The sequence below is a fragment of the Thalassophryne amazonica genome, chromosome 13 (assembly GCF_902500255.1).
Source record: "Thalassophryne amazonica chromosome 13, fThaAma1.1, whole genome shotgun sequence".
In the NCBI taxonomy this organism is placed as follows: Eukaryota; Metazoa; Chordata; class Actinopteri; order Batrachoidiformes; family Batrachoididae; genus Thalassophryne; species Thalassophryne amazonica.
In genome coordinates, this window is record NC_047115.1 from 341,522 (window position 1) to 367,848 (window position 26,327).

Sequence of the window (26,327 nt, forward strand, 5' to 3'; positions counted from 1 at the left end):
ATACAACATACAAAAACACAAACAGTACAAGTACAACACATATACAACATACAAAAACACAAACAGTACAAGTACAACACATATACAACATACAAAAACACTACCAGTACAACGCATATACAACATACAAAAACAAACAGTACAAGTACAACACATATACAACATACAAAAACAAACAGTACAACGCATATACAACATACAAAAACAAACAGTACAAGTACAACATATATACAACATACAAAAACACAAACAGTACAAGTACAACACATATACAACATACAAAAACACAAACAGTACAACGCATATACAACATACAAAAACACAAACAGTACTACGCATATACAACATACAAAAACAAACAGTACAAGTACAACACATATACAACATACAAAAACACAAACAGTACAAGTACAACACATATACAACATACAAAAACACAAACAGTACAACACATATACAACATACAAAAACACAAACAGTACAAGTACAACACATATACAACATACAAAAACACAAACAGTACAAGTACAACACATATACAACATACAAAAACACAAACAGTACAAGTACAACACATATACAACATACAAAAACACAAACAGTACAACGCATATACAACATACAAAAACAAACAGTACAAATACAACACATATACAACATACAAAAACACAAACAGTACAAGTACAACACATATACAACATACAAAAACAAAAACAGTACAACTCTTTTACAACATACAAAAACACAAACAGTATAACGCATATACAACATAAAAAACCACAAACCATACAACGCATATACAACATACAAAAACACAAACAGTATAACGCATATACAACATACAAAAACCACAAACAGTACATTGCATATACAACATACAAAAACACAAACAGTACAAGTACAACACATATACAACATACAAAAACCACAAACAGTACATTGCATATACAACATACAAAAACCACAAACAGTACAACGCATATACAACATACAAAAACACTAACAGTACAACTCTTGTACAACATACAAAAACACAAACAGTACAACTCTTGTACAACATACAAAAACACAAACAGTACAACGCATATACAACATACAAAAACACAAACAGTACAAGTACAACACATATACAACATACAAAAACAAAAACAGTACAACTCTTTTACAACATACAAAAACACAAACAGTATAACGCATATACAACATAAAAAACCACAAACCATACAACGCATATACAACATACAAAAACACAAACAGTATAACGCATATACAACATACAAAAACCACAAACAGTACATTGCATATACAACATACAAAAACACAAACAGTACAAGTACAACGCATATACAACATACAAAAACCACAAACAGTACATTGCATATACAACATACAAAAACCACAAACAGTACAACGCATATACAACATACAAAAACACTAACAGTACAACTCTTGTACAACATACAAAAACACAAACAGTACAACTCTTGTACAACATACAAAAACACAAACAGTACAACGCATATACAACATACAAAAACACAAACAGTACGACTCTTGTACAACATACAAAAACACAAACAGTACGACTCTTGTACAACATACAAAAACACAAACAGTACAAAGAATATACAACATACAAAAACACAAGCAGTACAACGCATATACAACATACAAAAACACAAACAGTACAACGCATATACAACATACAAAAACACAAACAGTACAACTCTTGTACAACATACAAAAACACAAACAGTACAAAGAATATACAACATACAAAAACACAAGCAGTACAACGCATATACAACATACAAAAACACAAACAGTACAACGCATATACAACATACAAAAACACAAACAGTACAACTCTTGTACAACATACAAAAACAGTACGACTCTTGTACAACATACAAAAACATAAACAGTACAACGCATATACAACATACAAAAACAAACAGTACAACGCATATACAACATACAAAAACAAACAGTACAAATACAACACATATACAACATACAAAAACACAAACAGTACAAGTACAACACATATACAACATACAAAAACAAAAACAGTACAACTCTTTTACAACATACAAAAACACAAACAGTATAACGCATATACAACATAAAAAACCACAAACCATACAACGCATATACAACATACAAAAACACAAACAGTATAACGCATATACAACATACAAAAACCACAAACAGTACATTGCATATACAACATACAAAAACACAAACAGTACAACTCTTTTACAACATACAAAAACACAAACAGTATAACGCATATACAACATAAAAAACCACAAACCATACAACGCATATACAACATACAAAAACACAAACAGTATAACGCATATACAACATACAAAAACCACAAACAGTACATTGCATATACAACATACAAAAACACAAACAGTACAACGCATATACAACATACAAAAACCACAAACAGTACATTGCATATACAACATACAAAAACCACAAACAGTACAACGCATATACAACATACAAAAACACTAACAGTACAACTCTTGTACAACATACAAAAACACAAACAGTACAACTCTTGTACAACATACAAAAACACAAACAGTACAACGCATATACAACATACAAAAACACAAACAGTACAACTCTTGTACAACATACAAAAACACAAACAGTACGACTCTTGTACAACATACAAAAACACAAACAGTACAATGAATATACAACATACAAAAACACAAGCAGTACAATGAATATACAACATACAAAAACACAAACAGTACGACTCTTGTACAACATACAAAAACACAAACAGTACAATGAATATACAACATACAAAAACACAAGCAGTACAATGAATATACAACATACAAAAACACAAGCAGTACAACGCATATACAACATACAAAAACACAAACAGTACAACGCATATACAACATACAAAAACACAAACAGTACAACTCTTGTACAACATACAAAAACATAAACAGTACAACGCATATACAATATACAAAAACACAAACAGTACAACGCATATACAACATACAAAAACACTAACAGTACAATGCATATGAAACATACAAAAATACAAACAGTACAATGCATATACAACATACAAAAACACAAACAGTACAATACATATATAACATACAAAAATACAAACAGTACAATGCATATACAACATACAAAAACACAAACAGTACAACGCATATACAACATACAAAAACACAAACAGTACAATGTTTGTACAACATACAAAAACAGTACGACTCTTGTACAACATACAAAAACACAAACAGTACAACGCATATACAACATACAAAAACACAAGCAGTACAACGCATATACAACATACAAAAACACAAACAGTACAACGCATATACAACATACAAAAACACTAACAGTACAACTCTTGTACAACATACAAAAACACAAACAGTACAACTCTTGTACAACATACAAAAACACAAACAGTACAACGCATATACAACATACAAAAACACAAACAGTACAAGTACAACACATATACAACATACAAAAACACAAACAGTACAAGTACAACACATATACAACATACAAAAACAAACAGTACAACGCATATACAACATACAAAAACACACACAGTACAAGTACAACACATATACAACATACAAAAACACAAACAGTACAAGTACAACACATATACAACATACAAAAACACTACCAGTACAACGCATATACAACATACAAAAACAAACAGTACAAGTACAACACATATACAACATACAAAAACAAACAGTACAACATACAAAAACAAGCAGTACAAGTACAACATATATACAACATACAAAAACACAAACAGTACAAGTACAACACATATACAACATACAAAAACACAAACAGTACAACACATATACAACATACAAAAACACAAACAGTACAACGCATATACAACATACAAAAACAAACAGTACAAGTACAACACATATACAACATACAGAAACAAACAGTACAACGCATATACAACATACAAAAACAAACAGTACAAGTACAACACATATACAACATACAAAAACACAAACAGTACAACACATATACAACATACAAAAACACAAACAGTACAACGCATATACAACATACAAAAACACAAACAGTACAACGCATATACAACATACAAAAACAAACAGTACAAGTACAACACATATACAACATACAGAAACAAACAGTACAACGCATATACAACATACAAAAACAAACAGTACAAGTACAACACATATACAACATACAAAAACACAAACAGTACAAGTACAACACATATACAACATACAAAAACACAAACAGTACAACACATATACAACATACAAAAACACAAACAGTACAAGTACAACCCATATACAACATACAAAAACACAAACAGTACAAGTACAACACATATACAACATACAAAAACAAAAACAGTACAACTCTTGTACAACATACAAAAACACAAACAGTATAACGCATATACAACATAAAAAACCACAAACCATACAACGCATATACAACATACAAAAACACAAACAGTACAACGCATATACAACATACAAAAACCACAAACAGTACATTGCATATACAACATACAAAAACCACAAACAGTACAACGCATATACAACATACAAAAACACTAACAGTACAACTCTTGTACAACATACAAAAACACAAACAGTACAACTCTTGTACAACATACAAAAACACAAACAGTACAACGCATATACAACATACAAAAACACAAACAGTACGACTCTTGTACAACATACAAAAACACAAACAGTACGACTCTTGTACAACATACAAAAACACAAGCAGTACAATGAATATACAACATACAAAAACACAAGCAGTACAACGCATATACAACATACAAAAACACAAACAGTACAACGCATATACAACATACAAAAACAAACAGTACAAGTAGAACACATATACAACATACAAAAACACAAACAGTACAAGTACAACACATATACAACATACAAAAACACACACAGTACAAGTACAACACATATACAACATACAAAAACACAAACAGTACAAGTACAACACATATACAACATACAAAAACACTACCAGTACAACGCATATACAACATACAAAAACAAACAGTACAAGTACAACACATATACAACATACAAAAACAAACAGTACAACGCATATACAACATACAAAAACAAACAGTACAAGTACAACATATATACAACATACAAAAACACAAACAGTACAAGTACAACACATATACAACATACAAAAACACAAACAGTACAACGCATATACAACATACAAAAACACAAACAGTACTACGCATATACAACATACAAAAACAAACAGTACAAGTACAACACATATACAACATACAAAAACACAAACAGTACAAGTACAACACATATACAACATACAAAAACACAAACAGTACAACACATATACAACATACAAAAACACAAACAGTACAAGTACAACACATATACAACATACAAAAACACAAACAGTACAAGTACAACACATATACAACATACAAAAACACTACCAGTACAACGCATATACAACATACAAAAACAAACAGTACAAGTACAACACATATACAACATACAAAACAAACAGTACAACGCATATACAACATACAAAAACAAACAGTACAAGTACAACATATATACAACATACAAAACACAAACAGTACAAGTACAACACATATACAACATACAAAAACACAAACAGTACAACGCATATACAACATACAAAAACACAAACAGTACAACGCATATACAACATACAAAAACAAACAGTACAAGTACAACACATATACAACATACAAAAACACAAACAGTACAAGTACAACACATATACAACATACAAAAACACAAACAGTACAACACATATACAACATACAAAAACACAAACAGTACAAGTACAACACATATACAACATACAAAAACACAAACAGTACAATGTTTGTACAACATACAAAAAAACACAAACAGTACAATGCATATACAACATACAAAAACACAAACAGTACAACGCATATACAACATACAAAAACACAAACAGTACAATGTTTGTACAACATACAAAAAAACACAAACAGTACGACTCTTGTACAACATACAAAAACACAAACAGTACAACTCTTGTACAACATACAAAAACATAAACAGTACAATGCATATACAACATACAAAAACACAAACAGTACAATGCATATACAACATACAAAAACACAAACAGTACAACGCATATACAATATACTAAAACACTAACAGTACAACTCTTGTACAACATACAAAAACACAAACTGTACAAAGCATATACAACATACAAAAACACAAACAGTACTACGCATATGAAACATACAAAAACACAAACAGTACAACACATATACAACATTAAAAAAATCATACAACGCATATACAACATACAAAAACACAAACAGTACAACGCATATACAACATACAAAACACAAACAGTACAATGTTTGTACAACATACAAAAACACAAACAGTACAATGTTTGTACAACATACAAAAAACACAAACAGTACAAAGCATATACAACATACAAAAAACACAAACAGTACAACTCTTGTACAACATACAAAAACACAAACAGTACAACTCTTGTACAACATACAAAAACACAAACAGTACAACTCTTGTACAACATACAAAAACACAAACAGTACAACGCATGTACAACATAGAAAAACACAAACAGTACAACGTATATACAACATACAAAAAACACAAACAATGCAACACATATAAAACATACCAAAAACACATGCATACATTGTTTATAACATATAATAATGCAAATACCATATAAACAACATAATTTATGAAACACAAACATACAAACATTGCTGTACCTAACACATACAATGTACAAATAACACACAAAAAAAAATCATAGAACACAATTACAACATGCAAACAACAAACATATAGAACACAAACAGGAGAGAATACCAAATGACTATGGACAATGCAAGGACAGACAAATGATAAAAAGAAGGACAGACAGGGACAATGGAATGAATGACAGAAGGATAAAGATGGACACTGGAAGGATGGAGAGAGGGATGATGGAAGGAAGACGGGGGATGAGGAAAGAAAGACAGATGTACAATGGAAGGAAGGGCACAGGGACGATATAAGGAAGGCCAGATTGATGATGTAAAATTAGAACATACAGGAAGAAGAAGATAAGAAGGAAGGCTTCATGGACATACAAATATACAAATGGGGTCACCTTGTCTTTTGTCTCGATTGTGGCTCCGGCCTGCAGCAGCATCTCTATGATTTCCACATGTCCTTTAAAGGCAGCCTTGTGCAGGGCTGTCTTCTGGAACTGCAGAAGAATTTGAAAAGTTTGTGTAAACAAGATTAGATCTTTAAAAAGAAACAGCCGTTCAGTGTCTAGTACCAGAAGATGGGATTAGACATGTTCCACATGAACATGTGTTGACCAGGGTTCCCCAGTCTGTGTTACACTCACATGGTCAACTACATTTGGGTCACCTCCGTCCTTCAGGTATTTGTCCACCACAGACAGTTTGTTGTCCAAAGTTGCAGTGAGGAAGAGCTGCTGGTCCACCATCTCTGGCTGAGAGAAAAATGGGATAAATAAATCCTACAGTTCTGGAAACATCACTGATGTTCAGAGCTGCTGACTGAAGTGGATCATACGTAAACATGGAAGTCATCAGCACGCATACCTGTACATATGGCGCACTGTCATTTCCTATACTTTGTTACAGTGTCAAACATTATGTTCAGCTTTTAGACTTATTAAGTCTTTGTAAGAAGGTATGAGACCAGTTTGGGAGTGAAGACAAACACATGGTGACTTTTCTCAATCAGCAACACAGAATTATAAGGGACGATACACAACTATCAAAAGAAGCGACAAACAGCCTTTTCTTTGGTTCAATTCAACAGGACTTAAGCCACCAAAGCCTAGGTCTGGTGGTCACTAAAGTCCAGTTCTGGAGGTCACCAAAGCCCAGGTGCTGTGGTCATCAAAGCCCAGGTCGGGTGGTCACTCAAGAACAGGTGTGGTGGTCACCAAAGAACAGGTCTGGTGATTTCAAAAGCCTTGGTCTGGGGTCGGTACACCAAAAGGCAGTCCAAACAGAGCAACAGGATCAAAAACATCAGGCAAAAAGGCGTCATCAGAGTACACAGCCAGGTAGTCAAAAACTGATGAGGCAAACAAAGCAAGGCAAGAGAACAAGAACTGAGCTGGAAGGAAGGCACAAGGCACATCGATCTGGTGGAGGACAGAGACAAACTGTGAGGCTTAATAAGCACCCAGGTGATTAACTGCAAACTCAGAACAGGTGTGTGGAGAAACTCCCAGAACTGGGGTGTGGCCAGACACCTACCAAAGAACCAGGAGAGAAAGGCAAGAAACAACAGGACAGAGAAAACCCAAGCAGAAAGATAGAACAGAGACAGAGCAAGAGACAGACAGAACACAAAAACAACCCATAAAACCAGGAACCTGACAAGAACAGGTCTGGTGACCACCAAAGCCTAGGTCTGGTGGTCACGAAAGAAAAGTTCTGGTGATCAAGAAAGCCTTACTGTGGTAGTCGCCAAAGAACAGTTCTGTTGATGGTCAATGTAAGATGTTTCCTCTGTGATAATGCAAGATGCTTCCTCTGTGATAATGTGAGATGTTTCCTCTGTGATAATGTGAGATGTTTCCACTGTAATAATGTGAAATGTTTCCTCTGTGATAATGCAAGATGTTTCCTCTGTGATAATGCGAGATGTTTCCTCTGTGATAATGTGAAATGTTTCCACTGTAGTAATGTGAGATGTTTCCACTGTGATAATGTGAGATGTTTCCTCTGTGATAATGTCACATGGTTCCACTATGATAATGTAAGATGTTTCCTCTGTGATAGTGCAAGATGTTTCCTCTGTGATAATGTGAGATGTTTCCACTGTGATAATGTGAGATGTTTCCTCTGTGATAATGTCAGATGTTTCCACTATGATAATCTGAGATGTTTCCTCTGTGATAATGTGAGATTTTTCCTCTGTGATAATGTCAGATGTTTCCATTATGATAATGTGAGATGTTTCCTCTGTGATAATGTGAGATGTTTCCTCTGTGATAATGTCAGATGTTTCCATTATGATAATGTGAGATGTTTCCTCTGTGATAGTGCGAGATGTTTCCACTATGATAATGTGAGATGTTTCCACTGTGAAAATCTGAGATGTTTCTTCTGTGATAATGTAAGATGTTTACACTGTAATGTGAGATGTTTCCACTGTGATAATGTGAGGTGTTTCCTCTATGATAATGTGAGATGTTTCCACTGTGATAATGTGAGATGTTTCCATTGTGATAATGTGAGATGTTTCCTCTGTGATATGTGAGCTGTTTCCTCTGTGATAATGTCAGATGTTTCCACTATGATAATGTGAGATGTTTCCTCTGTGATAGTGCGAGATGTTTCCTCTGTGATAATGTGAGATGTTTCCACTGTGGAAATCTGAGATGTTTCTTCTGTGATAATGTGAGATGTTTACACTGTGATGTGAGATGTTTCTACTGTGATAATGTGAGGTGTTTCCTCTGTGATAATGTGAGCTGGTTCCACTGTGATAATGTGAGATATTTCCTCTGTGATAATGTGAGATGTTTCCACTGTGATAATGTGAAATGTTTCCACTGTAGTAATGTGAGATGTTTCCACTGTGATAATGTGAGATGTTTCCTCTGTGATAATGTCACATGGTTCCACTATGATAATGTAAGATGTTTCCTCTGTGATAGTGCAAGATGTTTCCTCTGTGATAATGCGAGATGTTTCCACTGTGATAATGTGAGATGTTTCCTCTGTGATAATGTCAGATGTTTCCACTATGATAATGTGAGATGTTTCCTCTGTGATAATGTGAGATGTTTCCTCTGTGATAATGTGAGATGTTTCCTCTGTGATAATGTCAGATGTTTCCACTATGATAATGTGAGATGTTTCCTCTGTGATAGAGCGAGATGTTTCCACTGTGGAAATCTGAGATGTTTCTTCTGTGATAATGTGAGATGTTTACACTGTGATGTGAGATGTTTCTACTGTGATAATGTGAGGTGTTTCCTCTGTGATAATGTGAGCTGGTTCCACTGTGATAATGTGAGATATTTCCTCTGTGATAATGTGAGATGTTTCCACTGTGATAATGTGAGATGTTTCCTCTGTGATAATGTCAGATGTTTCCACTATGATAATGTGAGATGTTTCCTCTGTGATAATGTGAGATGTTTCCTCTGTGATAATGTGAGCTGTTTCCTCTGTGATAATGTCAGATGTTTCCACTATGATAATGTGAGATGTTTCCTCTGTGATAGTGCGAGATGTTTCCTCTGTGATAATGTGAGATGTTTCCACTGTGGAAATCTGAGATGTTTCTTCTGTGATAATGTGAGATGTTTACACTGTGATGTGAGATGTTTCTACTGTGATAATGTGAGGTGTTTCCTCTGTGATAATGCGAGGTGTTTCCTCTGTGATAATGCGAGATGTTTCCTCTGTGATAATGTGAGATGTTTCCACTGTGGAAATCTGAGATGTTTCTTCTGTGATAATGTGAGATGTTTACACTGTGATGTGAGATGTTTCTACTGTGATAATGTGAGGTGTTTCCTCTGTGATAATGTGAGATGTTTCCAATGTGATAATGTGAGATGTTTCCATTGTGATAATGTGCGATATTTCCTCTGTGATAATGTGAGCTGTTTCCACTGTGATAATGTGAGATATTTCCTCTGTGATAATGTGAGCTGTTTCCACTGTGATAATGTGAGATATTTCCTCTGTGATAACGTGAGATGTTTCCTCTGTGATAATGTGAGCTGTTTCCTCTGTGATAACGTGAGATGTTTCCTCTGTGATAATGTGAGATAATTCCTCTGTGATAATGTGAGCTGTTTCCACTGTGATAATGTGAGATATTTCCTCTGTGATAATGTGAGCTGTTTCCTCTGTGATAACGTGAGATGTTTCCTCTGTGATAATCAATCAATCAATTTTTTTATATAGCGCCAAATCACAACAAACAGTTGCCCCAAGGCGCGTTATATTGTAAGGCAAGGCCATACAATAATTATGTAAAACCCCAACGGTCAAAACGACCCCCTGTGAGCAAGCACTTGGCTACAGTGGGAAGGAAAAACTCCCTTTTAACAGGAAGAAACCTCCAGCAGAACCAGGCTCAGGGAGGGGCAGTCTTCTGCTGGGACTGGCTGGGGCTGAGGGAGAGAACCAATCAATCAATCAATCAATTTTTTTTATATAGCGCCAAATCACAACAAACAGTTGCACCAAGGCGCTTTATATTGTAAGGCAAGGCCATACAATAATTATGTAAAACCCCAACGGTCAAAACGACCCCCTGTGAGCAAGCACTTGGCTACAGTGGGAAGGAAAAACTCCCTTTTAACAGGAAGAAACCTCCAGCAGAACCAGGCTCAGGGAGGGGCAGTCTTCTGCTGGGACTGGTTGGGGCTGAGGGAGAGAACCAGGAAAAAGACATGCTGTGGAGGGGAGCAGAGATCGATCACTAATGATTAAATGCAGAGTGGTGCATACAGAGCAAAAAGAGAAAGAAACAGTGCATCATGGGAACCCCCCAGCAGTCTACGTCTATAGCAGCATAACTAAGGGATGGTTCAGGGTCACCTGATCCAGCCCTAACTATAAGCTTTAGCAAAAAGGAAAGTTTTAAGCCTAATCTTAAAAGTAGAGAGGGTGTCTGTCTCCCTGATCTGAATTGGGAGCTGGTTCCACAGGAGAGGAGCCTGAAAGCTGAAGGCTCTGCCTCCCATTCTACTCTTACAAACCCTAGGAACTACAAGTAAGCCTGCAGTCTGAGAGCGAAGCGCTCTATTGGGGTGATATGGTACTACGAGGTCCCTAAGATAAGATGGGACCTGATTATTCAAAACCTTATAAGTAAGAAGAAGAATTTTAAATTCTATTCTAGAATTAACAGGAAGCCAATGAAGAGAGGCCAATATAGGTGAGATATGCTCTCTCCTTCTAGTCCCCGTCAGTACTCTAGCTGCAGCATTTTGAATTAACTGAAGGCTTTTTAGGGAACTTTTAGGACAACCTGATAATAATGAATTACAATAGTCCAGCCTAGAGGAAATAAATGCATGAATTAGTTTTTCAGCATCACTCTGAGACAAGACCTTTCTGATTTTAGAGATATTGCGTAAATGCAAAAAAGCAGTCCTACATATTTGTTTAATATGCGCTTTGAATGACATATCCTGATCAAAAATGACTCCAAGATTTCTCACAGTATTACTAGAGGTCAGGGTAATGCCATCCAGAGTAAGGATCTGGTTAGACACCATGTTTCTAAGATTTGTGGGGCCAAGTACAATAACTTCAGTTTTATCTGAGTTTAAAAGCAGGAAATTAGAGATCATCCATGTCTTTATGTCTGTAAGACAATCCTGCAGTTTAGCTAATTGGTGTGTGTCCTCTGGCTTCATGGATAGATAAAGCTGGGTATCATCTGCGTAACAATGAAAATTTAAGCAATACCGTCTAATAATACTGCCTAAGGGAAGCATATATAAAGTGAATAAAATTGGTCCTAGCACAGAACCTTGTGGAACTCCATAATTAACTTTAGTCTGTGAAGAAGATTCCCCATTTACATGAACAAATTGTAATCTATTAGACAAATATGATTCAAACCACCGCAGCGCAGTGCCTTTAATACCTATGGCATGCTCTAATCTCTGTAATAAAATTTTATGGTCAACAGTATCAAAAGCAGCACTGAGGTCTAACAGAACAAGCACAGAGATGAGTCCACTGTCCAAGGCCATAAGAAGATCATTTGTAACCTTCACTAATGCTGTTTCTGTACTATGATGAATTCTAAAACCTGACTGAAACTCTTCAAATAGACCATTCCTCTGCAGATGATCAGTTAGCTGTTTTACAACTACCCTTTCAAGAATTTTTGAGAGAAAAGGAAGGTTGGAGATTGGCCTATAATTAGCTAAGATAGCTGGGTCAAGTGATGGCTTTTTAAGTAATGGTTTAATTACTGCCACCTTAAAAGCCTGTGGTACATAGCCAACTAACAAAGATAGATTGATCATATTTAAGATCGAAGCATTAAATAATGGTAGGGCTTCCTTGAGCAGCCTGGTAGGAATGGGGTCTAATAAACATGTTGATGGTTTGGATGAAGTAACTAATGAAAATAACTCAGACAGAACAATCGGAGAGAAAGAGTCTAACCAAATACCGGCATCACTGAAAGCAGCCAAAGATAACGATACGTCTTTGGGATGGTTATGAGTAATTTTTTCTCTAATAGTTAAAATTTTGTTAGCAAAGAAAGTCATGAAGTCATTACTAGTTAAAGTTAATGGAATACTCAGCTCAATAGAGCTCTGACTCTTTGTCAGCCTGGCTACAGTGCTGAAAAGAAACCTGGGGTTGTTCTTATTTTCTTCAATTAGTGATGAGTAGAAAGATGTCCTAGCTTTACGGAGGGCTTTTTTATAGAGCAACAGACTCTTTTTCCAGGCTAAGTGAAGATCTTCTAAATTAGTGAGACGCCATTTCCTCTCCAACTTACGGGTTATCTGCTTTAAGCTACGAGTTTGTGAGTTATACCACGGAGTCAGACACTTCTGATTTAAAGCTCTCTTTTTCAGAGGAGCTACAGCATCCAAAGTTGTCTTCAATGAGGATGTAAAACTATTGACGAGATACTCTATCTCCCTTACAGAGTTTAGGTAGCTACTCTGCACTGTGTTGTTATATGGCATTAGAGAACATAAAGAAGGAATCATATCCTTAAACCTAGTTACAGCGCTTTCTGAAAGACTTCTAGTGTAATGAAACTTATTCCCTACTGCTGGGTAGTCCATCAGAGTAAATGTAAATGTTATTAAGAAATGATCAGACAGAAGGGAGTTTTCAGGGAATACTGTTAAGTCTTCTATTTCCATACCATAAGTCAGAACAAGATCTAAGATATGATTAAAGTGGTGGGTGGACTCATTTACTTTTTGAGCAAAGCCAATAGAGTCTAATAATAGATTAAATGCAGTGTTGAGGCTGTCATTCTCAGCATCTGTGTGGATGTTAAAATCGCCCACTATAATTATCTTATCTGAGCTAAGCACTAAGTCAGACAAAAGGTCTGAAAATTCACAGAGAAACTCACAGTAACGACCAGGTGGACGATAGATAATAACAAATAAAACTGGTTTTTGGGACTTCCAATTTGGATGGACAAGACTAAGAGACAAGCTTTCAAATGAATTAAAGCTCTGTCTGGGTTTTTGATTAATTAATAAGCTGGAATGGAAGATTGCTGCTAATCCTCCGCCCCGGCCCGTGCTACGAGCATTCTGACAGTTAGTGTGACTCGGGGGTGTTGACTCATTTAAACTAACATATTCATCCTGCTGTAACCAGGTTTCTGTTAGGCAGAATAAATCAATATGTTGATCAATTATTATATCATTTACCAACAGGGACTTAGAAGAGAGAGACCTAATGTTTAATAGACCACATTTAACTGTTTTAGTCTGTGGTGCAGTTGAAGGTGCTATATTATTTATTTTTTTTGAATTTTTATGATTAAATAGATTTTTGCTGGTTATTGGTGGTCTGGGAGCAGGCACCGTCTCTACGGGGATGGGGTAATGAGGGGATGGCAGGGGGAGAGAAGCTGCAGAGAGGTGTGTAAGACTACAACTCTGCTTCCTGGTCCCAACCCTGGATAGTCACGGTTTGGAGGATTTAAGAAAATTAGCCAGATTTCTAGAAATGAGAGCTGCTCCATCCAAAGTGGGATGGATGCCGTCTCTCCTAACAAGACCAGGTTTTCCCCAGAAGCTTTGCCAATTATCTATGAAGCCCACCTCATTTTTTGGACACCACTCAGACAGCCAGCAATTCAAGGAGAACATGCGGCTAAACATGTCACTCCCGGTCCGATTGGGGAGGGGCCCAGAGAAAACTACAGAGTCCGACATTGTTTTTGCAAAGTTACACACCGATTTAATGTTAATTTTAGTGACCTCCGATTGGCGTAACCGGGTGTCATTACTGCCGACGTGAATTACAATCTTACCAAATTTACGCTTAGCCTTAGCCAGCAGTTTCAAATTTCCTTCAATGTCGCCTGCTCTGGCCCCCGGAAGACAATTGACTATGGTTGCTGGTGTCGCTAACTTCACATTTCTCAAAACAGAGTCGCCAATAACCAGAGTTTGATCCTCGGCGGGTGTGTCGCCGAGTGGGGAAAAACGGTTAGAGATGTGAACGGGTTGGCGGTGTACACGGGGCTTCTGTTTAGGGCTACGCTTCCTCCTCACAGTCACCCAGTCAGCCTGCTTTCCCGGCTGCTCGGGATCTGCCAGGGGGGAACTAACGGCGGCTAAGCTACCTTGGTCTGCACCGACTACAGGGGCCTGGCTAACTGTAGAATTTTCCACGGTGCGGAGCCGAGTCTCCAATTCGCCCAGCCTGGCCTCCAAAGCTACGAATAAGCTACACTTATTACAAGTACCGTTACTGCTAAAGGAGGCCGAGGAATAACTAAACATTTCACACCCAGAGCAGAAAAGTGCGGGAGAGACAGGAGAAGCCGCCATGCTAAATCGGCTAAGAGCTAGTAGCTACGCTAAGCTAGCGGATTCCTAAAAACACGCAAAGTGAATAATGTGTAAATAATTTATAGGTGATTCAGCAGAAGGAGTGCTTTAGTTAAGGCACGTAAAGATTACACTGGGAAACAAATCGTAATCTAGATAACTAGATCAATCTAACTGCGCAGAGTAAACAGCTAACAGATACAGAAAAACACCGCTGTGCTCCGGAACAGGAAGTGATACAATACCGCAGTGAGAGCCAACCACCAGTAGAGGCCTAAACCAGGAAAAAGACATGCTGTGGAGGGGAGCAGAGATCGATCACTAATGATTAAATGCAGAGTGGTGCATACAGAGCAAAAAGAGAAAGAAACAGTGCATCATGGGAACCCCCCAGCAGTCTACGTCTATAGCAGCATAACTAAGGGATGGTTCAGGGTCACCTGATCCAGCCCTAACTATAAGCTTTAGCAAAAAGGAAAGTTTTAAGCCTAATCTTAAAAGTAGAGAGGGTGTCTGTCTCCCTGATCTGAATTGGGAGCTGGTTCCACAGGAGAGGAGCCTGAAAGCTGAAGGCTCTGCCTCCCATTCTACTCTTACAAACCCTAGGAACTACAAGTAAGCCTGCAGTCTGAGAGCGAAGCGCTCTATTGGGGTGATATGGTACTACGAGGTCCCTAAGATAAGATGGGACCTGATTATTCAAAACCTTATAAGTAAGAAGAAGAATTTTAAATTCTATTCTAGAATTAACAGGAAGCCAATGAAGAGAGGCCAATATGGGTGAGATATGCTCTCTCCTTCTAGTCCCCGTCAGTACTCTAGCTGCAGCATTTTGAATTAACTGAAGGCTTTTTAGGGAACTTTTAGGACAACCTGATAATAATGAATTACAATAGTCCAGCCTAGAGGAAATAAATGCATGAATTAGTTTTTCAGCATCACTCTGAGACAAGACCTTTCTGATTTTAGAGATATTGCGTAAATGCAAAAAAGCAGTCCTACATATTTGTTTAATATGCGCTTTGAATGACATATCCTGATCAAAAATGACTCCAAGATTTCTCACAGTATTACTAGAGGTCAGGGTAATGCCATCCAGAGTAAGGATCTGGTTAGACACCATGTTTCTAAGATTTGTGGGGCCAAGTACAATAACTTCAGTTTTATCTGAGTTTAAAAGCAGGAAATTAGAGGTCATCCATGTCTTTATGTCTGTAAGACAATCCTGCAGTTTAGCTAATTGGTGTGTGTCCTCTGGCTTCATGGATAGATAAAGCTGGGTATCATCTGCGTAACAATGAAAATTTAAGCAATGCCGTCTAATAATATTGCCTAAGGGAAGCATGTATAAAGTGAATAAAATTGGTCCTAGCACAGAACCTTGTGGAACTCCATAATTAACTTTAGTCTGTGAAGAAGATTCCCCATTTACATGAACAAATTGTAATCTATTAGACAAATATGATTCAAACCACTGCAGCGCAGTGCCTTTAATACCTATGGCATGCTCTAATCTCTGTAATAAAATTTTATGGTCAACAGTATCAAAAGCAGCACTGAGGTCTAACAGAACAAGCACAGAGATGAGTCCACTGTCCGAGGCCATAAGAAGATCATTTGTAACCTTCACTAATGCTGTTTCTGTACTATGATGAATTCTAAAACCTGACTGAAACTCTTCAAATAGACCATTCCTCTGCAGATGATCAGTTAGCTGTTTTACAACTACCCTTTCAAGAATTTTTGAGAGAAAAGGAAGGTTGGAGATTGGCCTATAATTAGCTAAGATAGCTGGGTCAAGTGATGGCTTTTTAAGTAATGGTTTAATTACTGCCACCTTAAAAGCCTGTGGTACATAGCCAATTAACAAAGATAGATTGATCATATTTAAGATCGAAGCATTAAATAATGGTAGGGCTTCCTTGAGCAGCCTGGTAGGAATGGGGTCTAATAAACATGTTGATGGTTTGGATGAAGTGAGATATTTCCTCTGTGATAATGTGAGCTGGTTCCACTGTGATAATGTGAGCTGTTTCCACTGTGATAATGTGAGATGTTTCCAATGTGATAATGTGAGGTGTTTCCTCTGTGATAATGTGAGATATTTCTTCTGTGATAATGTGAGCTGTTTCCACTGTGATAATGTCAGAGATTTCCTCTGTGATAATGTGAGATATTTCCTCTGTGATAATGTGAGCTTTTTCCACTGTGATAATGTGAGCTGTTTCCACTGTGATAATGTGAGATGTTTGCACTGTGATAATGTGAGGTGTTTCCTCTGTGATAATGCAAGATGTTTCCTCTGTGATAATGTGAGATGTTTCCATTGTGATAATGTGCGATATTTCCTCTGTGATAATGTGAGCTGTTTCCACTGTGATAATGTGAGATATTCCCTCTGTGATAATGTGAGCTGTTTCCACTGTGATAATGTGAGATGTTTCCTCAGTGATAATGTGAGCTGTTTCCACTGTGATAATGTGAGCTATTTCCTCTGTGATAATGTGAGCTGTTTCCACTGTGATAATGTGAGATGTTTCCTCTGTGATAATGTGAGATGTTTCCACTGTGATAATGTGAGATGTTTCCTCTGTGATAATGTCAGATGGTTCCACTATGATAATGTAAGATGTTTCCTCTGTGATAGTGCAAGATGTTTCCTCTGTGATAATGTGAGATGTTTCCACTGTGATGTGAGATGTTTCCTCTGTGATAATGTGAGATGTTTCCTCTGTGATAATGTCACATGTTTCCATTATGATAATGTGAGATGTTTCCTCTGTGATAATGCGAGATGTTTCCACTGTGATAATGTGAGATATTTCTTCTGTGATAATGTGAGCTGTTTCCACTGTGATAATGTGAGATGTTTCCACTGTGATAATGTGAGGTGTTTCCTCTGTGATAATGCAAGATGTTTCCTCTGTGATAATGTGAGATGTTTCCATTGTGATAATGTGCGATATTTCCTCTGTGATAATGTGAGCTGTTTCCACTGTGATAATGTGAGATATTCCCTCTGTGATAATGTGAGCTGTTTCCATTGTGATACTGTGCGATATTTCCTCTGTGATCATGTGAGATGTTTCCACTGTGATAATGTGAGCTGTTTCCACTGTGATAATGTGAGATATTTCCTCTGTGATAATGTGAGCTGTTTCCACTGTGATAATGTGAGATATTTCCTCTGTGATAACGTGAGATGTTTCCTCTGTGATAATGTGAGCTGTTTCCTCTGTGATAACGTGAGATGTTTCCTCTGTGATAATGTGAGATAATTCCTCTGTGATAATGTGAGCTGTTTCCACTGTGATAATGTGAGATATTTCCTCTGTGATAATGTGAGCTGTTTCCTCTGTGATAACGTGAGATGTTTCCTCTGTGATAATCAATCAATCAATTTTTTTATATAGCGCCAAATCACAACAAACAGTTGCCCCAAGGCGCGTTATATTGTAAGGCAAGGCCATACAATAATTATGTAAAACCCCAACGGTCAAAACGACCCCCTGTGAGCAAGCACTTGGCTACAGTGGGAAGGAAAAACTCCCTTTTAACAGGAAGAAACCTCCAGCAGAACCAGGCTCAGGGAGGGGCAGTCTTCTGCTGGGACTGGCTGGGGCTGAGGGAGAGAACCAATCAATCAATCAATCAATTTTTTTTATATAGCGCCAAATCACAACAAACAGTTGCACCAAGGCGCTTTATATTGTAAGGCAAGGCCATACAATAATTATGTAAAACCCCAACGGTCAAAACGACCCCCTGTGAGCAAGCACTTGGCTACAGTGGGAAGGAAAAACTCCCTTTTAACAGGAAGAAACCTCCAGCAGAACCAGGCTCAGGGAGGGGCAGTCTTCTGCTGGGACTGGTTGGGGCTGAGGGAGAGAACCAGGAAAAAGACATGCTGTGGAGGGGAGCAGAGATCGATCACTAATGATTAAATGCAGAGTGGTGCATACAGAGCAAAAAGAGAAAGAAACAGTGCATCATGGGAACCCCCCAGCAGTCTACGTCTATAGCAGCATAACTAAGGGATGGTTCAGGGTCACCTGATCCAGCCCTAACTATAAGCTTTAGCAAAAAGGAAAGTTTTAAGCCTAATCTTAAAAGTAGAGAGGGTGTCTGTCTCCCTGATCTGAATTGGGAGCTGGTTCCACAGGAGAGGAGCCTGAAAGCTGAAGGCTCTGCCTCCCATTCTACTCTTACAAACCCTAGGAACTACAAGTAAGCCTGCAGTCTGAGAGCGAAGCGCTCTATTGGGGTGATATGGTACTACGAGGTCCCTAAGATAAGATGGGACCTGATTATTCAAAACCTTATAAGTAAGAAGAAGAATTTTAAATTCTATTCTAGAATTAACAGGAAGCCAATGAAGAGAGGCCAATATAGGTGAGATATGCTCTCTCCTTCTAGTCCCCGTCAGTACTCTAGCTGCAGCATTTTGAATTAACTGAAGGCTTTTTAGGGAACTTTTAGGACAACCTGATAATAATGAATTACAATAGTCCAGCCTAGAGGAAATAAATGCATGAATTAGTTTTTCAGCATCACTCTGAGACAAGACCTTTCTGATTTTAGAGATATTGCGTAAATGCAAAAAAGCAGTCCTACATATTTGTTTAATATGCGCTTTGAATGACATATCCTGATCAAAAATGACTCCAAGATTTCTCACAGTATTACTAGAGGTCAGGGTAATGCCATCCAGAGTAAGGATCTGGTTAGACACCATGTTTCTAAGATTTGTGGGGCCAAGTACAATAACTTCAGTTTTATCTGAGTTTAAAAGCAGGAAATTAGAGGTCATCCATGTCTTTATGTCTGTAAGACAATCCTGCAGTTTAGCTAATTGGTGTGTGTCCTCTGGCTTCATGGATAGATAAAGCTGGGTATCATCTGCGTAACAATGAAAATTTAAGCAATACCGTCTAATAATACTGCCTAAGGGAAGCATATATAAAGTGAATAAAATTGGTCCTAGCACAGAACCTTGTGGAACTCCATAATTAACTTTAGTCTGTGAAGAAGATTCCCCAATTACATGAACAAATTGTAATCTATTAGACAAATATGATTCAAACCACCGCAGCGCAGTGCCTTTAATACCTATGGCATGCTCTAATCTCTGTAATAAAATTTTATGGTCAACAGTATCAAAAGCAGCACTGAGGTCTAACAGAACAAGCACAGAGATGAGTCCACTGTCCAAGGCCATAAGAAGATCATTTGTAACCTTCACTAATGCTGTTTCTGTACTATGATGAATTCTAAAACCTGACTGAAACTCTTCAAATAGACCATTCCTCTGCAGATGATCAGTTAGCTGTTTTACAACTACCCTTTCAAGAATTTTTGAGAGAAAAGGAAGGTTGGAGATTGGCCTATAATTAGCTAAGATAGCTGGGTCAAGTGATGGCTTTTTAAGTAATGGTTTAATTACTGCCACCTTAAAAGCCTGTGGTACATAGCCAACTAACAAAGATAGATTGATCATATTTAAGATCGAAGCATTAAATAATGGTAGGGCTTCCTTGAGCAGCCTGGTAGGAATGGGGTCTAATAAACATGTTGATGGTTTGGATGAAGTAACTAATGAAAATAACTCAGACAGAACAATCGGAGAGAAAGAGTCTAACCAAATACCGGCATCACTGAAAGCAGCCAAAGATAACGATACGTCTTTGGGATGGTTATGAGTAATTTTTTCTCTAATAGTTAAAATTTTGTTAGCAAAGAAAGTCATGAAGTCATTACTAGTTAAAGTTAATGGAATACTCAGCTCAATAGAGCTCTGACTCTTTGTCAGCCTGGCTACAGTGCTGAAAAGAAACCTGGGGTTGTTCTTATTTTCTTCAATTAGTGATGAGTAGAAAGATGTCCTAGCTTTACGGAGGGCTTTTTTATAGAGCAACAGACTCTTTTTCCAGGCTAAGTGAAGATCTTCTAAATTAGTGAGACGCCATTTCCTCTCCAACTTACGGGTTATCTGCTTTAAGCTACGAGTTTGTGAGTTATACCAAGGAGTCAGACACTTCTGATTTAAAGCTCTCTTTTTCAGAGGAGCTACAGCATCCAAAGTTGTCTTCAATGAGGATGTAAAACTATTGACGAGATACTCTATCTCCCTTACAGAGTTTAGGTAGCTACTCTGCACTGTGTTGTTATATGGCATTAGAGAACATAAAGAAGGAATCATATCCTTAAACCTAGTTACAGCGCTTTCTGAAAGACTTCTAGTGTAATGAAACTTATTCCCTACTGCTGGGTAGTCCATCAGAGTAAATGTAAATGTTATTAAGAAATGATCAGACAGAAGGGAGTTTTCAGGGAATACTGTTAAGTCTTCTATTTCCATACCATAAGTCAGAACAAGATCTAAGATATGATTAAAGTGGTGGGTGGACTCATTTACTTTTTGAGCAAAGCCAATAGAGTCTAATAATAGATTAAATGCAGTGTTGAGGCTGTCATTCTCAGCATCTGTGTGGATGTTAAAATCGCCCACTATAATTATCTTATCTGAGCTAAGCACTAAGTCAGACAAAAGGTCTGAAAATTCACAGAGAAACTCACAGTAACGACCAGGTGGACGATAGATAATAACAAATAAAACTGGTTTTTGGGACTTCCAATTTGGATGGACAAGACTAAGAGACAAGCTTTCAAATGAATTAAAGCTCTGTCTGGGTTTTTGATTAATTAATAAGCTGGAATGGAAGATTGCTGCTAATCCTCCGCCCCGGCCCGTGCTACGAGCATTCTGACAGTTAGTGTGACTCGGGGGTGTTGACTCATTTAAACTAACATATTCATCCTGCTGTAACCAGGTTTCTGTTAGGCAGAATAAATCAATATGTTGATCAATTATTATATCATTTACCAACAGGGACTTAGAAGAGAGAGACCTAATGTTTAATAGACCACATTTAACTGTTTTAGTCTGTGGTGCAGTTGAAGGTGCTATATTATTTATTTTTTTTGAATTTTTATGATTAAATAGATTTTTGCTGGTTATTGGTGGTCTGGGAGCAGGCACCGTCTCTACGGGGATGGGGTAATGAGGGGATGGCAGGGGGAGAGAAGCTGCAGAGAGGTGTGTAAGACTACAACTCTGCTTCCTGGTCCCAACCCTGGATAGTCACGGTTTGGAGGATTTAAGAAAATTAGCCAGATTTCTAGAAATGAGAGCTGCTCCATCCAAAGTGGGATGGATGCCGTCTCTCCTAACAAGACCAGGTTTTCCCCAGAAGCTTTGCCAATTATCTATGAAGCCCACCTCATTTTTTGGACACCACTCAGACAGCCAGCAATTCAAGGAGAACATGCGGCTAAACATGTCACTCCCGGTCCGATTGGGGAGGGGCCCAGAGAAAACTACAGAGTCCGACATTGTTTTTGCAAAGTTACACACCGATTTAATGTTAATTTTAGTGACCTCCGATTGGCGTAACCGGGTGTCATTACTGCCGACGTGAATTACAATCTTACCAAATTTACGCTTAGCCTTAGCCAGCAGTTTCAAATTTCCTTCAATGTCGCCTGCTCTGGCCCCCGGAAGACAATTGACTATGGTTGCTGGTGTCGCTAACTTCACATTTCTCAAAACAGAGTCGCCAATAACCAGAGTTTGATCCTCGGCGGGTGTGTCGCCGAGTGGGGAAAAACGGTTAGAGATGTGAACGGGTTGGCGGTGTACACGGGGCTTCTGTTTAGGGCTACGCTTCCTCCTCACAGTCACCCAGTCAGCCTGCTTTCCCGGCTGCTCGGGATCTGCCAGGGGGGAACTAACGGCGGCTAAGCTACCTTGGTCTGCACCGACTACAGGGGCCTGGCTAACTGTAGAATTTTCCACGGTGCGGAGCCGAGTCTCCAATTCGCCCAGCCTGGCCTCCAAAGCTACGAATAAGCTACACTTATTACAAGTACCGTTACTGCTAAAGGAGGCCGAGGAATAACTAAACATTTCACACCCAGAGCAGAAAAGTGCGGGAGAGACAGGAGAAGCCGCCATGCTAAATCGGCTAAGAGCTAGTAGCTACGCTAAGCTAGCGGATTCCTAAAAACACGCAAAGTGAATAATGTGTAAATAATTTATAGGTGATTCAGCAGAAGGAGTGCTTTAGTTAAGGCACGTAAAGATTACACTGGGAAACAAATCGTAATCTAGATAACTAGATCAATCTAACTGCGCAGAGTAAACAGCTAACAGATACAGAAAAACACCGCTGTGCTCCGGAACAGGAAGTGATACAATACCGCAGTGAGAGCCAACCACCAGTAGAGGCCTAAACCAGGAAAAAGACATGCTGTGGAGGGGAGCAGAGATCGATCACTAATGATTAAATGCAGAGTGGTGCATACAGAGCAAAAAGAGAAAGAAACAGTGCATCATGGGAACCCCCCAGCAGTCTACGTCTATAGCAGCATAACTAAGGGATGGTTCAGGGTCACCTGATCCAGCCCTAACTATAAGCTTTAGCAAAAAGGAAAGTTTTAAGCCTAATCTTAAAAGTAGAGAGGGTGTCTGTCTCCCTGATCTGAATTGGGAGCTGGTTCCACAGGAGAGGAGCCTGAAAGCTGAAGGCTCTGCCTCCCATTCTACTCTTACAAACCCTAGGAACTACAAGTAAGCCTGCAGTCTGAGAGCGAAGCGCTCTATTGGGGTGATATGGTACTACGAGGTCCCTAAGATAAGATGGGACCTGATTATTCAAAACCTTATAAGTAAGAAGAAGAATTTTAAATTCTATTCTAGAATTAACAGGAAGCCAATGAAGAGAGGCCAATATGGGTGAGATATGCTCTCTCCTTCTAGTCCCCGTCAGTACTCTAGCTGCAGCATTTTGAATTAACTGAAGGCTTTTTAGGGAACTTTTAGGACAACCTGATAATAATGAATTACAATAGTCCAGCCTAGAGGAAATAAATGCATGAATTAGTTTTTCAGCATCACTCTGAGACAAGACCTTTCTGATTTTAGAGATATTGCGTAAATGCAAAAAAGCAGTCCTACATATTTGTTTAATATGCGCTTTGAATGACATATCCTGATCAAAAATGACTCCAAGATTTCTCACAGTATTACTAGAGGTCAGGGTAATGCCATCCAGAGTAAGGATCTGGTTAGACACCATGTTTCTAAGATTTGTGGGGCCAAGTACAATAACTTCAGTTTTATCTGAGTTTAAAAGCAGGAAATTAGAGGTCATCCATGTCTTTATGTCTGTAAGACAATCCTGCAGTTTAGCTAATTGGTGTGTGTCCTCTGGCTTCATGGATAGATAAAGCTGGGTATCATCTGCGTAACAATGAAAATTTAAGCAATGCCGTCTAATAATATTGCCTAAGGGAAGCATGTATAAAGTGAATAAAATTGGTCCTAGCACAGAACCTTGTGGAACTCCATAATTAACTTTAGTCTGTGAAGAAGATTCCCCATTTACATGAACAAATTGTAATCTATTAGACAAATATGATTCAAACCACTGCAGCGCAGTGCCTTTAATACCTATGGCATGCTCTAATCTCTGTAATAAAATTTTATGGTCAACAGTATCAAAAGCAGCACTGAGGTCTAACAGAACAAGCACAGAGATGAGTCCACTGTCCGAGGCCATAAGAAGATCATTTGTAACCTTCACTAATGCTGTTTCTGTACTATGATGAATTCTAAAACCTGACTGAAACTCTTCAAATAGACCATTCCTCTGCAGATGATCAGTTAGCTGTTTTACAACTACCCTTTCAAGAATTTTTGAGAGAAAAGGAAGGTTGGAGATTGGCCTATAATTAGCTAAGATAGCTGGGTCAAGTGATGGCTTTTTAAGTAATGGTTTAATTACTGCCACCTTAAAAGCCTGTGGTACATAGCCAATTAACAAAGATAGATTGATCATATTTAAGATCGAAGCATTAAATAATGGTAGGGCTTCCTTGAGCAGCCTGGTAGGAATGGGGTCTAATAAACATGTTGATGGTTTGGATGAAGTGAGATATTTCCTCTGTGATAATGTGAGCTGGTTCCACTGTGATAATGTGAGCTGTTTCCACTGTGATAATGTGAGATGTTTCCAATGTGATAATGTGAGGTGTTTCCTCTGTGATAATGTGAGATATTTCTTCTGTGATAATGTGAGCTGTTTCCACTGTGATAATGTCAGAGATTTCCTCTGTGATAATGTGAGATATTTCCTCTGTGATAATGTGAGCTTTTTCCACTGTGATAATGTGAGCTGTTTCCACTGTGATAATGTGAGATGTTTGCACTGTGATAATGTGAGGTGTTTCCTCTGTGATAATGCAAGATGTTTCCTCTGTGATAATGTGAGATGTTTCCATTGTGATAATGTGCGATATTTCCTCTGTGATAATGTGAGCTGTTTCCACTGTGATAATGTGAGATATTCCCTCTGTGATAATGTGAGCTGTTTCCACTGTGATAATGTGAGATGTTTCCTCAGTGATAATGTGAGCTGTTTCCACTGTGATAATGTGAGCTATTTCCTCTGTGATAATGTGAGCTGTTTCCACTGTGATAATGTGAGATGTTTCCTCTGTGATAATGTGAGATGTTTCCACTGTGATAATGTGAGATGTTTCCTCTGTGATAATGTCAGATGGTTCCACTATGATAATGTAAGATGTTTCCTCTGTGA

General features: G+C 37.9%; 1 protein-coding gene across 1 annotated transcript in view; it reads right to left on the reverse strand.

Annotated features, from left to right (window-relative positions):
• The window catches only part of LOC117523860 (ankyrin repeat domain-containing protein 1-like), a 47,098-nt gene that overhangs the window by 12,463 nt on the left and 8,308 nt on the right, over positions 1–26,327 (reverse strand). The window contains exons 4-5 of the mRNA XM_034185473.1: positions 7,507–7,614; positions 7,261–7,359 (exon numbers count right to left, since the gene is read on the reverse strand). Coding sequence (XP_034041364.1) covers positions 7,261–7,359; positions 7,507–7,614 — 207 coding nt within the window. The remainder of the gene's footprint in view (positions 1–7,260; positions 7,360–7,506; positions 7,615–26,327) is intronic.